Raw genomic sequence first — 14,984 nt, 5'->3', positions numbered from 1 at the left:
CCGTTAAAAATCCAACATACACACACACAATTGTGCCTTGTTAAAAGACATTCCATTTAAACAGGAAGAAGAAAAAAATAAGAACAAGGTTGTGCTTTTACCACTTCTGAGGTCAATTGCATTTATTTTTTATGACCAGCACATTTTTTCCTGTTTCCCCCAGTATATTTGATGTTTCAATTGGATGATAATATTAACTTCCAACCTTCAAATCACTCATTAATACATTTTTTTAATGATGTTTATACTGCTCATTTTACACTCTGAATCAAACAAGAACATAATATCCCTCATCTGACATTTAAACAGAGAAAATGGCACAAAAGTGACAAATGGCCAACGGAACTAAAGAGAAATTTCTTATTAAATGTCCCAATGAATATGCATTTTAACCTACATACATGTACTGTACTTTCCACATTAATGTTTTACTGAACCCTAACATTAATAAAATATGCATGACCAGTACCTATATGCAAGTGTCAACACCCACTTGTAAGTTGTATGCTTTTTATGAAACAATTGCCTGATTTTCAACCTAATCGGCATTATGCTTATCATGAAGTAAAACTTGAAATCAGAGTTCAATGTGTTAAATAATTTCTTCCCTGGTCAGCACCCATCAGGAATCATTCAACAACTATACAAAAAATTCTAGTCTGTTTTTAAAAAGGTTCAGAAATTTGTTGTTGTTGTTGTTGTTGTGGGGTTTAATGCCATTTTTCAGCACATGATAGGCTATGCATGGCGGCCAGAATTAATGGTGGAGGAAGAACCTGGGAAAGCCCCAGGAAGAACCACCGACTCACGAGAAGCTATTGACAAGCTTTCTCACATACCCACATTGGCCGAATCCTTGACTTGAACCCACACAGAGATGAGATGGCAGTGATCCATAATCTGAAAAAATTTGCTATAGCCACTATGTTGTCTACACTGAAGACATTTAAGGCCACTCAAGTGTATATGTTTATTTCAATTATTTTAAGTCTCAATGTGGCTACAGTTGAAAGTGGAACCATCCACATAATTTAGGTCAACCAAGGGGAAACAAATCCTATCCAAGTTGAACTAAGTGATGATGATGAACCAAACAATCTAGCTTGAACATATCTCTATAAAGTCACTGATGCAATAATCAAACTCAAAAACAAATAAATAACTAATTCTCTCCGTACTATGCTTACAGGACTTCCAGTCCTTAGTTCTGGACCCTAAGTTTTAAAATTTAGATTTTATTTTCTATAAACTGGAGTTCCATGGTTATGCTGAAATCTGGACACAATACTTGAAAATTTGCAGAGATAATTGGTCATACATGCAAATAGACAGTTGCCAAACATAATTCATGTGGAAAATAATAGCATCAGATCCCAAGGGATTGACATATACTGTGAATAAACAAATGATCTGCAATAAAAATTCCTTTTAATGCATTTTAAGTCAAGGATATCAACACCTGAATAATGAGTCATTTATAGACTCCACCTAATTAGACAAGAAACACAAAAATCATTTAATAAAGCTGCTTACTATAAATCAATACTTTTTGCTTTTCTTTATTGACAATTACAACCAGATATTAATGATTAAAAGCCTCCTCTCTTACAATGTGTTCTAGTGTTGTACATGTTGTTCAATACATCCAAATCTTAAATTACCAAATTTACAGGGTCCTTGGGTGTCTGACTGGTCTACAGGCCATGGACATCTCTCACCTCTGCAAATGTGTGTTTGAGTCTCAGGTCTGGCCAAAGTGGGTGTATGAGAAAGCCTTCCAGTAGCTTTCTGTGAGTTGATAGTTCCTTCCTGGTTCTTCCTCCACTAAATATACTGGCCACCAGGTATAGCTATATAATGCTAAAAGCTGGCATTAACCCATAACATCAAAAACAATGGCACATATTTCAATAATCACAATACAGTATAACCTGTCATGAAAGACCACACACTATCTGAAAATATTCTGGTTTCTCAAGACAGGTGGGAACAATATAGTCCTCAATCAATCTGTGATTTGACTGCATGGTCTTTGAAAGCAATGGTCATATCAAAAGAGATTTTGCTGTCCTGAGATGGATTCTCATTCGTTTACTAACAATAACCATAGGATATGAAACTCCTCTTATTTATAAGAAGAGAGAAAAGAAAACTCAAAGAAGAAGAGTTAAACTGAACACCAAGTATGTCTGATGAAAAGCAAAATAATGCAAATTACATGACATTTTAATATCTCTCACTCCAATCTTCAAATTGCTGATGACAGCAAAGATATGATTTCAGTCAGAAATCTTTTTGGGTATATATCCTAATGCTTGTGAAACCAACAACCATGTCTTTACCTTCCATTTCAAGCTGGGATCCAACTTCTGGCAACTGTACATATACAACCTCTCCAAGTTTGTCCTGCAAAATAAATGGCAATACTGTATCAGAATTCTACCGCAAGCAGCAGTTTTCATCAACTTATCTTCACCACTGTGAACCTCCCGACTGTAAAGCACCAAAACCGAAACCCCAAACATGTTTTCCAGTAAAAGACCACACTTTGTGTTAAAGAAAATATTTATGCATATATCATGGAATGTGCTATTTACACAGATATAACATTCAGTCATTTGGCCAAAAAGAGTTTTTTTAATTTTGGCAAGTCATATTTCTGTAAGTGCAGATAAAGAGAAGTTTTTATTTTAGCAGTGACAACCAATAGTACATGTACTGTTTAGCAAAATTTACCTTATAATCACATGCTAGGCTACTTTTGCTTACACCACACTCTAAAGAGTACAGATCCAAATTACTTTATTTAGCATCCGTCTTAAGAAATTTTAGGAAGAACATTTCAGTGACAACAAAACAGGCCTGGAAATTATAAACTCTAGAGTTTGAGATTGAAATTTTGTTAAACTATTCACAAACGACTATACTTCTGAAAGGTCATCTCATCACAAATGACATTACTTCTGAAAGGTCATCTCATCACAAATGACTATACTTTTGAAAGGTTGTCTCATAGCAGTGACTATATTTTTTAAAGGTCATCTCATTAAAACTGACTATGCTGTTGAAAGGTCATCTCGTTATAAATGACTATACATTTGAAAGGTCATCTTGTCTCAAAGGACTAATTTTGAAAGGCCATCTCCTCGCAAACAGCCAAACAAGTATACTTTTGAAAGGTCATCTCACACAAATGACTATACTGTTGAAACATCATCTCATCACAAATGATATTACTTTTGAAAGGTTATCACAAATGGAAACTCAAGCTAGGAGAGTTTTACAATATCCAAGCCAGATGTCAATGTCTGTTTAGTTTTAAAAAATTGACTCAGTAGTTTTAATCTCAGCCCAAGGTTTGGATAAGACAAGAATACTCCATGCATTTTCTATTGGAAGCATGACAAGCTATTGCATATTCATAAATGCAAGCAAAGAACAGCATGACCTGTCCATAATGATGCCCATAGCAGTAGTTTACTGCAGTTATCAATGTCATTTATTGTTTGTTTACCAAAACAAAAGGACAGAGAATCAGTGAAAGGCAACAAACATTTACCTCTGAACAACTGACCACTATATATACTTGCTTATAAGTCGAGTTCAACTGCAAACTGCACAGACCCATATCTACCATCGCATAATGCAGTTTGTTAGAGTAATTAGTAGAACAAACAATATAGACCCTGACCTGCATGTGCATTATGCTACAGCATATCGGGATCCTTGTTGTTTCAGTCTGACTTGACTTATAAGCGAGTGTACATGGTATGATACAACATAAAGTCATTGTCAATTAATTCTGAAGATGTATGATGATAAACACAACTTCCAATGCATTGTCCATGAATGAAATAGGACTGTTATGTCTCTTTTATTATCCCCTAAAAGCAGTGTATCCCCTAGGGATGCAAGACTGAGTAAAAAACGAACTTTGGTGTTAAAACTGGGGGTCAAATTATAAATTTGGGGGTTTCTGAAGCACAAATGAGGGTAAAGGGAAGCACTGCCTAAAAGTTTCAAAAAATGAAACATTTTGGACTTCATCTGGTACTGTATATATATATATATATATATATATATATATTCACGTATTCAAGGGCAAACTGCACAGACCGAGATATATCACTGCAACATGTGCCTGCCGTCAGATGGGTCTATGCAGTTTGCAAGAAGTAATTAGTAGACAAAACAACAAGGACCCTATTCTGTTGGTGCATTATACAATAGCAGATCAAGGTTAACCCAACTTATGAGTATGAGTAACCGGTAATAAAACTGTCAAATGTATTTCTGTAATCCCAAAGTAAGACTGCCAAATTGCTGAAATTTCTTCACAACTAAAATAGACCATTAAATAGTGTACAAAAGAGCTCACTATACTGTGTATAAAATAATCCACTATACAGTGTATAAAGTAACCTACTATACAGTATATACAATAATCTACTATGTAACGTATCAAATAATCTACTATATAATGTATCAAATAATCTACAATATAATGTATCAAATAATCTACTATATAACGTATCAAATAATCTACTATATAATGTATCAAATAATCTACAATATAATGTATCAAATAATCTACAATATAATGTATCAAATAATCTACAATATAATGTATCAAATAATCTACTATATAATGTATCAAATAATCTACTATATAATGTATCAAATAATCTACAATATAATGTATCAAATAATCTACAATATAATGTATCAAATAATCTACTATATAATGTATCAAATAATCTACAATATAATGTATCAAATAATCTACTATATAATGTATCAAATAATCTACAATATAATGTATCAAATAATCTACAATATAATGTATCAAATAATCTACTATATAATGTATCAAATAATCTACAATATAATGCATCAAATAATCTACTTTTACAGTATAAATAACCCTCAATACAATGTAAAAAAATAACCCACTATACCAAATATAAAATAAACATAAAACTAAAATTGTATTCACAAATCTGAAGTATTCTTTTAAGATATTAAGTGAATAATATGCATTGCAGTATAAAAAAAAAACTGAGACAGATATCACTTGTTAAAGAGTTAGATTCTTTGACTGCCCTTCTGGATATTCAATTCTTCCAGTAACAGCAAAAAATTCTATGAGTAGGAATCCTATCAAATCTCCAGCTTGAAAATCCTACAACTGTGACTTATTTTGCATATAGCCAAGGGAGGTTTTGCAAATATGATATAGTTCCCTAAAAAAATTTCTCCATATCTCCACATTGCTAGGGATAAATTTTCCTCATATGAAGTCCTGGCAATCCAACTTTTCACATATAACCATGGTTCCCACGCTTTTCTAAATATAAATTTCCAGGTTTTTTCCAGGATGAAATCAATTTTTCAAGGTTAACATATGACCATTACTGAATGGAATTAAAGAACATTTTGGATTATAAAACATGTGTTTTCAAATCTGAAGATGTTTCTCTTTCAAGACTCCAAAACATATATGTCAGAAAAGATGATCATGTACAAAACCAAAAAATGAGTAAAACGAAACAAATTTGACCATATTCCCATAAAATGGCATTTAAAGCCATTTCAATGTACAGAATACAAATTCTAACTTAACTTTGCTGACCTGCATTATGTTGCTACATAGAAACAACATAATGAGCATAAATTATTTTGCTTCCTTTCAAACCTTAAAATTCCAAAGAATTTTAGAGCAATATGTGTGCATGTTAAACAAAGTAAACATTTCCTATCACAGTATGAAAAAAAAAAAACAATTAATGCAAAGTTTTAGAATCTTGTCTTGTTACGAAAAAAGTTTAACCCTGAAATTATCTGTGCCAATAAAATCTCAAACAAGATTTTTCAACCAACCTAAACTCCTTAAGACAATTTGGTTAAAAATTCCATCATTTAAAGACATTTACAAAAGGGTTGATTTATATTTTTACAAAAGACCTTCAAAATTATATATTGTTGTAAAATCAACTTGTCTCCTTGTAGTTCAATAAACCAGTCCCAAAACCTGTATTAATACATGAGCTTTTATAGTTTCTTAATATATAATAAAAGGGACGACAATTTCCCATTTCTCCTGCATTCCATTTAAGATCTGAAACCAATGCTTCACGCTACATGTCACTCTGTAAGTTCTGCACCAAAGTTCAGTTCAGAGATTCAGATTTTTCTAATCCGGGTTTCCACCGAATATTCCAACCCCATTTTTCACATTTGGACATTTTGGATGGAATGTGGGTTCAGAGCAATTACATATCAAAAATTTGTAATCTGCCACCACAAGATAGCTTACCAGCGGGCCCAGCAAATTTAAACTAGGTTATATCGACTTAAAACTGCATGAAATCAATAGGAAAATTATCGATTTTCTCAAAAATGGCAAGTATTATAATCATTATGTCCTTACTCCGCTGATAGACTAGACGAAACTCTGCATAGATGAAACCCAACTCGGTACTCGCCATTTGCGTAAGTCACATTACTTCACAAATCTATTTTTAAAAAACGACATCGGAAGTCCAATAGTCACGTGATATCAACAATAAACTCCTTTTTAATGTTGTTGTACAAAATGTAAATTATATTAAATGAAAGTCTGATACCTTTTGTAAAAACCAGAAAGAACATATAATTCTCAACATATTTATTTCTAGAACAACTACAAGAAACTTGGCCAGTCTGATTCATCAAGCAGAGTAGTCTGGTTCCCTGCTTCGTATGCTCCCTACGCAAGAAAGCACATGTCAACCGGGTAGTCACGTGATACAACAAAACTCCAAAGCTGGTCTCGGAATAAATATAGAGAATTTTGTGCTCTTTTGTTTTTGTATTTTTATTACAATCAGTATACGACTTTAATTTAATATTTTTTTCTACAATATTTGAAAATGACGATTGTGAGATTCTGTGCTCGTACGACATGCTATCAAAATCGCTAGTACCAGCTCAAGTTTCATCAACACATTAGTTTCCTCGTCTTTCAGCAGATTAAAGACATAACGATTTAAATACTCTCGCAATTTCTGAGAAAATAAATTATTTTCATATTGATTTCATGCAGGTATAACTCGATTTAACAATGTTTAAGTTTGCTAGCCCATCTGCTAAGGGGCTATGCTTTAACACCACCATGTTGGCCTCTTGTGATGCTAGACTGATTTTCATACCTTCCATTAAAAAAAAAACAGATATCGAGCTGTCTGTGAAACAAAAAGTCTACCAGATGAATCTAATCCACTGAGCGTTTGGATTACTCAAAAAATATATTTATGGCAAGCACCCAAATGATCCATACTGCAACTTCCTAATATTCTGGTTAGAACTCAATAAATTTAATTCATGATCAGTTCAGTTACGACTCAATTATGTAACTGTTTCAGGTGTCACGTTGTGGAGGGAAATTCCCCGGTTTTTCCCAACTTTCGTCAATATTTGCAAAATTCAAGGACTTTTCATGGTCAGGAAAAAAATGATCATTTCTCCCGACTTTTTCCCGGTAGCGTGGGAACCCTGTATAACCCTAATCACTGTGTTGCTAATATATAGTGTACTTAATTAACTACTGACTTACTTGAGCATAATCTGTGATTCCTACAGTTCCTACTTTTTTCCCTCCTTCATCTTTAACATCCACATACTCATGCTTTTCTGAGAAAAACTTCTCTGTAAAAGAAAAGAAAAGAACATCTACACATCCCCAAAATACAGAGATTTTATTGCCAAGTTAAGATGAAGCATTGCATAAAGAAAGCAATCGGTGGTAAACATCATGTTAATAGCTAACTAATGTGTTATGAGTGTGTTGTTCAATGTGTGCATGTTTGCACCATTTTCATAAAATATTGGAAAACTTGCAAATAAATGAAAATCCTTCAATTCACACAGTACATACAAAGGGAAACTATCATTCTTCATGAGCCATAACTGTTTCCACTGTCAAGATGGCTGACTGTCAAATGTTCCTAGTGATCTTTCCAACATGATCAATAATACAAACCCATCTTGTTCACCTCAGATAATGTCTATTTTTAGAACATGGAGTTTCTAAAAATCAGATCCTTGTTAGCAATATGTTAGTGGATAAACATGTTTTCACTGTAAAGAAATTAGTGTCAAAACAAAGTAAACCAGCGTATCATTAAATGTGGAGTGATATAAATCTTTACAAGTTACACAAGTACTAGAAATTCATCCCTCAACAGTTTGCACATTTCTGAAATGAATCAGGATGAGATAATGTGGAAAACAAACCCCACACCAGAAGATAGTCAGCTGTCAAAAAGCCAGGTAGGAACAAACTTTTGCAGATCATAAATCTAGTGAAGTAGTTGCAGTTAATAATCAACTTGTATAACGTGCAAGTGCCTCAAATATGTATCTGGAACTGTCCTGAACCATTTCATTCTCCTGGATTTTTTAAAATAGCTATGAATTTTTTCCATTTTTCTTTAGTGTATGATAGGCTATACATGGCAGTCAGTATAATTGGTGAGAAAGAACCCAGGAAAACCCTTGTAACAACCACTGACCCATGGGAAGCCACTGGGAAGCTTTCTCACATACTCACCCTGGCTAAGCTTGAGATTCAAACCCATGCAGACAGAGATGAGATATCAGTGATCAGTGAAGGCAAGCACTGTAGACCACATGGCCACAGAGAGTCCCCAAATAACATTGCAAAAAATAACAGTCATCACTGGATCTTATTTACAGTAGAATCTGACTCATGGTTCTACTTAAATGTTCACTGTAGAGATATCCCACTTGAAATGAACCATACACTTGGTTGAGTTCCAACCAGGAACTGATCTTAGGAAAAAAACTGTTCATTCCGTTCTTATTGAGACATGTTTTTTTAAGTAGGCAACTGTTTAAACATCTGGGTTCTTCAAGCATGATATGAATGGTTGTTAAACTAAATTTAATTGGCATATTGTGCCCTGGAATAAGCATTATGCCATAGTTTGAACTTTCCATCAAGGCAGTTTTACAAATGCGTCTTTAAACTATGGACTACCTAGAAAATCCAAGATGTCTGATTCCTTGTGTGGATCATCTTCAGACCATGATTTCGTTCAGCAAATACTGGTTGGTGATAGTGAATGATCAAAATATTTGCTAAGTTACGAAGTATGTTGGATTATTGGATTACTGGAGCTGGCAAAGTGCTAATGGAGATACCAGTGAGTGAATTTGAGCCCGAAAATGGCGTTAAATATGAATCAGATATACATCTTGGATGGACAAAAACAGATCGCATGACTGTCAATCTCCCTTTTAGTGGAATTTTGAAATTAAATGTAGAAAAGGCAGAATACAGTGCTACACTCCAACATAAATGTATAAATATCAAAAATGGTGTGGCTAGGGTCAGAAGAAACTCAGATTAATGTGATTCATATTTGAATTCATGGATTTTTCTCATACATGTACAATACATTATGCAATATAGATTCTACTACACAGTTGTAAGTTGTTAATACACACTCTTAGTGTAAATATTACTCACTGATGACTGGATACCTCTTATATTTTTCACTTCTATGCAAAATTTGATTCATTTTTAGAACCCTCCCAAATATGTCTCAACATCTGTTTAAGTCAACAATATTACCTTGGTCACAGGGATATCGAGATAAACAGGTAATACTGTATGATGAAAATGACAACATTTGTTTTAAATTAATGACAAAATATTGAAGTTGGTGATATTTTTGGTGACAGCTTTATTAATGCCAGCACCATCCCTGTAGTAATACATTTTTAGCTTCTTTTATTTTCCTACATTATGCTTTTATTTTGGAGTAAATCAAAGGGTGGTAAATTATAATGAACGATCATGTGCAATTCACACCAAATTACTGTACATAGGAAAATATGTGGATACCATATTTACCTTAAATGTCGGGACACCATGAATTCATTTCTGAAGTGATCTTTTATACGATATGTTCTGGGACAGTCATTTGTTTCTGAATCATAAATTCTGGAACACCTTTTCAATCATAATATTGATGTTCAGCTGGTAAACTTGTAAATAAGAATATCAACTGAGGATCTCATTATAGTACAAGTCACATAGCACATGTACATGGTCTAAGTCACTTTCTGCAACCAAAGGCGTCATTTTGGAGAATCTGATTACACATACCCTTAAATGGTGTTTATTCACTTTATTTCATGCCTTGTCCATAAATATTCAATTGAAGATTATTGTATAAATTCATCGAAAGAGGCTTATGGCAAATTCAGTAACGTACTTCAATGTTTTATAGACACAATCAAACAAGTGGGTTGCTATCGTTTAAACCGGTTTTGTCATGTGCTATGATGATAAGTGGGATTGCACCTGTGGTTGGGAAAAAGTTGTATTACCAACATAAACAGAGATGTGACAATGTCATTTATAAACAATGCTAGGAAAACACTGGCAAAAAAAAAATTGGCACACAAGTCCATTAATTTGGAGGCAATTATGTAACTTCGTATATATCTTTTGCATGGTATGTCATCTTTCATTTCAGTTCATACATAATACCTATTTTTCCCATACAAATATGTGTTTTCACAGATGTATAAGACTAAAAAAAACAAAATTCTGCAGCGACAGCCAGACCTAACTACAGTTCTGCCCCAAGCATTAGTCAGTTCCTAGTGATATACTCCTCACTAGGTTTCCAGACGTTGTTCTTACCTTGGGGTAATGCTGCTTTCTATGCAAGCATCAGCAATTTTAAAAAGAAGGTCATAATAGATGCTGAGATCTCGCTAGGATTTTAAAACTAGGAGTCCAGGACTCCCATTTTGGTAAAAATAGGAGTCCCACCATCAAAAGTTGCAGTTCTTTCTTTCCTACAGAATCAACACAAACGTGAGTGCATCTATTTTTAGGAGAGGTTTTTGTAATGTAATCACTCACTATAATATAGGTTCATTACAAATAGTCCATTGACAGATCTCAAATTTTTGGTTTATTTATTTGTATATGTATTTGTAGTAATTTTAGGCAAATAAATAGTATCTGATTTGCTTTTATCCCCCGTATTTTTGCAAATACGTGTCAAGTCAGAAAACAGGTTTGACCTTAAAGCGCATCTTGTGAATTCCACAACAAGCACTCTCCCATACGTTTCTGACCTACATAATTTGCATTTTAAAGTTAGCTCTTTAATAAAATAATACCTAGGCTTTGGTTTCAATGATTTGTATATTTTTTTCTGAATATATTTACCTGATGATTTAAGAAAACGGACAATCTAATAAACTGTTACATCCCAGACTTAGCGAAGTCCCCCATTATTTCTCGTTAGGCCTACTGGTTCACTTACAGTTGCAATCAAATTTTATGATGAAATAGTGTATATGAGGCAGCTAATATATATCCAAACCACCGATTCTGATCTTAAAACACAAGTTTGTATGTTTTATCATCAAAGGATCTCATGCAAGAAATTGATAGTTGCTACCTTACTCAGAAAAGGGTTAATGGTCAAGATTTTGTTTGTCAACGTAATTGATATAAAAACTAGGCCTATCTACTGATGCCTTGACGAATACATTTCACTACAACAACCGGGCTAACGCGAGGGGCATTATAAAAAATATGGCATGGTCAGTCAATGTACCTCTTAAATAATCACAGGGTGAAGTCGTTTTCGCTTTCCTAACAAAAGAAGGCGAAGTTTACATTTTTAGGTGACTTGTCACCCACTTACGAATGGCATTTTGTCTAAGTCTCAATATGTCTTGATTCTGAGGTCACGTGCACTGCTTATTACGCTACATTTGGAAATGAACACAACAACGAAAGCTAAAGTTGTTTATTTGATGTACTTTTTATAAATGACCACATGTAAATGCCTGGGTCTTTCTGCCTCTGAATTCAATCACTGTAAATATCAGTACATTTTCCCACCCGGCCGCCAGTCAAAGCCTTTAAACTTGCCGCCCAGCTATTGCATCATGTTCTTATTTATGTACTCTTATAAAATGGCAACATGTACACCAGGGGGTCTTTCAGTCACTGAATTCTGTCATCGTAAATATCAGGAGAGCTAACTGATCAACACATTTTCCCACAAAGCAGGTGGCTGAAGCAGGACTGACAAGTCTTTGATTTTTGCCACACACCTATTACATGCGTACGGAGGACTCCCGCCTCAGTGATTTTCTGCATCCCAGATCAAAAAGTGGCATCCAAATATGCATAATTAAGCGTTGTCGAGATCTCTGGATGTATACATAGGTATTCTGTCCTGACAGGGATTATTGCTAAAAAGTGAGCGCTCTGAAGGATTTAATGCCATGGGTCAAAATAAGAGGGGTTTTAGTTACCATCCACATACCTAGGTCAGTCAAAATAAATTTATTAACTACTAGCGAGCGCGTCCGATAGTCAGAACTGATGGGGAGGTTAAAACAACATAAAACTTCAGTATGGGATACGCCCGACAATGTTGTCTCCACTGTCAGAAAAAAATTGAAAAAAAGGAGACCTACTTGTTGACCTAGTGTGTTCTGTTCTGACAGGAAAATATAACTAAACATGTGAGTGTTCTGAAGAATTTAATGACATGGTCAAAAAAGGGATTTTACTGACCACTTGCGTACAAAAGCTTAGGCGAAATAAATTTATCAATAACTAGCTTGCGGCCGATAGTCTGACAGAGCTGGAGGCTGAAAACTTCACACAAATGGTGACAAGCACCGTTAGTCTCGCCACAAGTTATATCAGAAAAGAAAGAAAAACAAGGCGGAGAACTAATTGTTGGTATTGTCTAATATAGAAATCTGAAGAATCGCGTCAAGATCTATAAATCTGGTTACTGCAACGGTGCGTGTCACTCGCAGTACAACGAGTATTGTAAGAAAGCAATTCTAAATTGAAACGTGTAACCTTGCACCAGCAGTACAGCCCAGGTTTTAACCTTGTACAATACCGAAGTTAGCAGGACATTCCACACTGGAAGATTACCTTATCCTAATATTGCAAAATCAAGACACTTACGTAAATTAAACGAGGTAATACTGATGCATCTTACTCCATTTACTTTTAAACTTCCTTGCAAAGCTGGAAATCGTCGAACACTTAGAAATACGGCATGTTTTAGCAAGGAAGCCATGTTGGCTAGGGATATAATCCGGATCGCACCGCACCGGAGGTGACTAATGCGGAATCTCCCTACAATGCGTTCACGGCCACCTTTGTGTGGTTCTCAGAAATGCTCTAATGCCTCGGTAAATAGGCATGACTTGGTAATACAACGTCGTTGTATACCACGGGGGCTAAATATAAAATATACATTGTCTCAGTATGTTTATGCTTTCGTAAGATTTATACAGAATTTGTCTTTATTCTTCATCATCACCATCAGTCCCGTAGTATGGAAGACCGTTGGGGCCCCGCACAAGACGTAACAGCCAGCGTTCTACATTCCTCTCGATTTTCCGTCTTTCTCATTGAGTTGCTCAGTGTCAAGCCTGTCCACTCTCGAAGGTTATCTTCCCACCTTTTTCTTTGCCTGCCTCTCTTTCTTCTTCCTTGTACAGTGCCTTGTAGGATTGTCTTGGCAAGTCCTGATGATCGTGAGACATGCCCATACTACTGCAGTTTACTTTTTTCACTGTGATCAGGAGGTCTTCGTGAGGCCCAATGGCTTGTTTTATCCTTTGCCGTATTTCTTCATTGGTGATATGGTCTTTGTATGTGACCCCAAGGATCTTTCGGAAACATCTCATCTCTGTAGCCTGTATCCTTTTCTCCAAGCCAGCTGTTATGGTCCATGATTCGCAGGCATAGAGAAATATGGAGATCACCAGTGAGTGCATCAGTCTGACTTTTGAGCTGAGTGCGATGTTCTTGTCCTTCCAGATGGGCTTCAGTTTTGTCAGCGCTGCTGTTGTCTGTACAATCTTGGAGAGTAATTCAGGCTTCGATCCTTCATCTTTTACAGTTGCCCCAAAATACTTGAAGCTGTGGACTGTTTCTAGCTTTGTACCTTAGACCCTGATGTCAATGCTGATGCCCTTGATGTTGTTGGTCATTTCTTTGCACTAATTTACATGCCATAGGCTGCAGAGGTTTTGTCAAGGTGCTTTACTAAGCTAGCTAATTCTTGCTCATTTCCTGCTAGTGCATCAATGTCATCAGCAAAACGTAAATTGGTGATTGTTCTTCTTCCAGTGCTGACTCTCCCTGTATGCTTATCAAGCGCGTCTACCATGATTCTCTCCAGAAAGATGTTGAATAGTGTGGGAGAGAGCAGACAGCCTTGTCTGACTCCGACTGTCGTTCTGAACCAGTCCCCTATGCTACCGTTGAAGTATACTGCACTGGTGGCCTTGTCATAGAGGTTCGTTATTACTGTGATGAGGTTGGCATTGATGTTGTACAGTCTCATGGTCTCCCACAAGGCTGCATAAAGACGTGGTACAGATCTTGCTGGTGTTGTAGATACTTATCAAATAATATCCTGAGGTTGAAGATCTGCTCTGTTGTGTTGACCCCTTCTCTGAATCCCGCCTGCTCCTCGGCAATGATCTTTTTAGCCAGTTGTTTTAGTCTGTTCAGCTGTATCCTTAACATGACTTTGCTTGGATGGCTTATACGACTGACTGTACGGTGGTTTTGACACTGTTGCAAGTTGCATTTCTTGGGGAGGGTGATGATCACCGAGGATATCGCTGGCTGTTTCGGTCGTTGCCGTATTGAAGGTGGTGATCAACGTGTCCATGTCGGTATTGTCAGCATCGAGGATAGTGAGCGGTGCAAATTTCCCACCAATCATTGCCTGGAAGGCTTTTGCTACTTCGGGATCATTCAGTTTCTCGAGATCAAATTTTATTCTTGTGTGGCTCTCTTTCTTAACCTTCTTTAGATGTAGCCTGAAGGTCATCATCACCAGATCATGGTCACTTCCTATGTCCGCTCCGGGAAAGCTTCTAGTTTTGGCAATGTTTAT

The 14,984-nt window shown here is 35.6% G+C and overlaps 1 protein-coding gene across 1 annotated transcript in view; it reads right to left on the bottom strand.

The window, feature by feature from the left end:
• Positions 1 to 13,190, bottom strand: part of LOC149780599 (uncharacterized) — a 41,730-nt gene extending 28,540 nt beyond the window's left edge. Inside the window, exons 1-3 of the mRNA XM_089937719.1 lie at positions 13,031 to 13,190; positions 7,595 to 7,686; positions 2,343 to 2,406 (exon numbers count right to left, since the gene is read on the bottom strand). Coding sequence (XP_089793845.1) covers positions 2,343 to 2,406; positions 7,595 to 7,686; positions 13,031 to 13,145 — 271 coding nt within the window. The 5' untranslated portion in view covers positions 13,146 to 13,190. The remainder of the gene's footprint in view (positions 1 to 2,342; positions 2,407 to 7,594; positions 7,687 to 13,030) is intronic.
• Between the last annotated feature and the right edge of the window lie 1,794 nt (positions 13,191 to 14,984).

The sequence above is a fragment of the Sinohyriopsis cumingii genome, chromosome 16 (genome assembly GCF_028554795.1).
Source record: "Sinohyriopsis cumingii isolate HCF-2022 chromosome 16, ASM2855479v2, whole genome shotgun sequence".
Classification (NCBI taxonomy): domain Eukaryota; kingdom Metazoa; phylum Mollusca; class Bivalvia; order Unionida; family Unionidae; genus Sinohyriopsis; species Sinohyriopsis cumingii.
The sequence above is the reverse complement of the archived record's forward strand: the minus strand, read 5'-3'. Positions and strand labels throughout refer to the sequence as shown.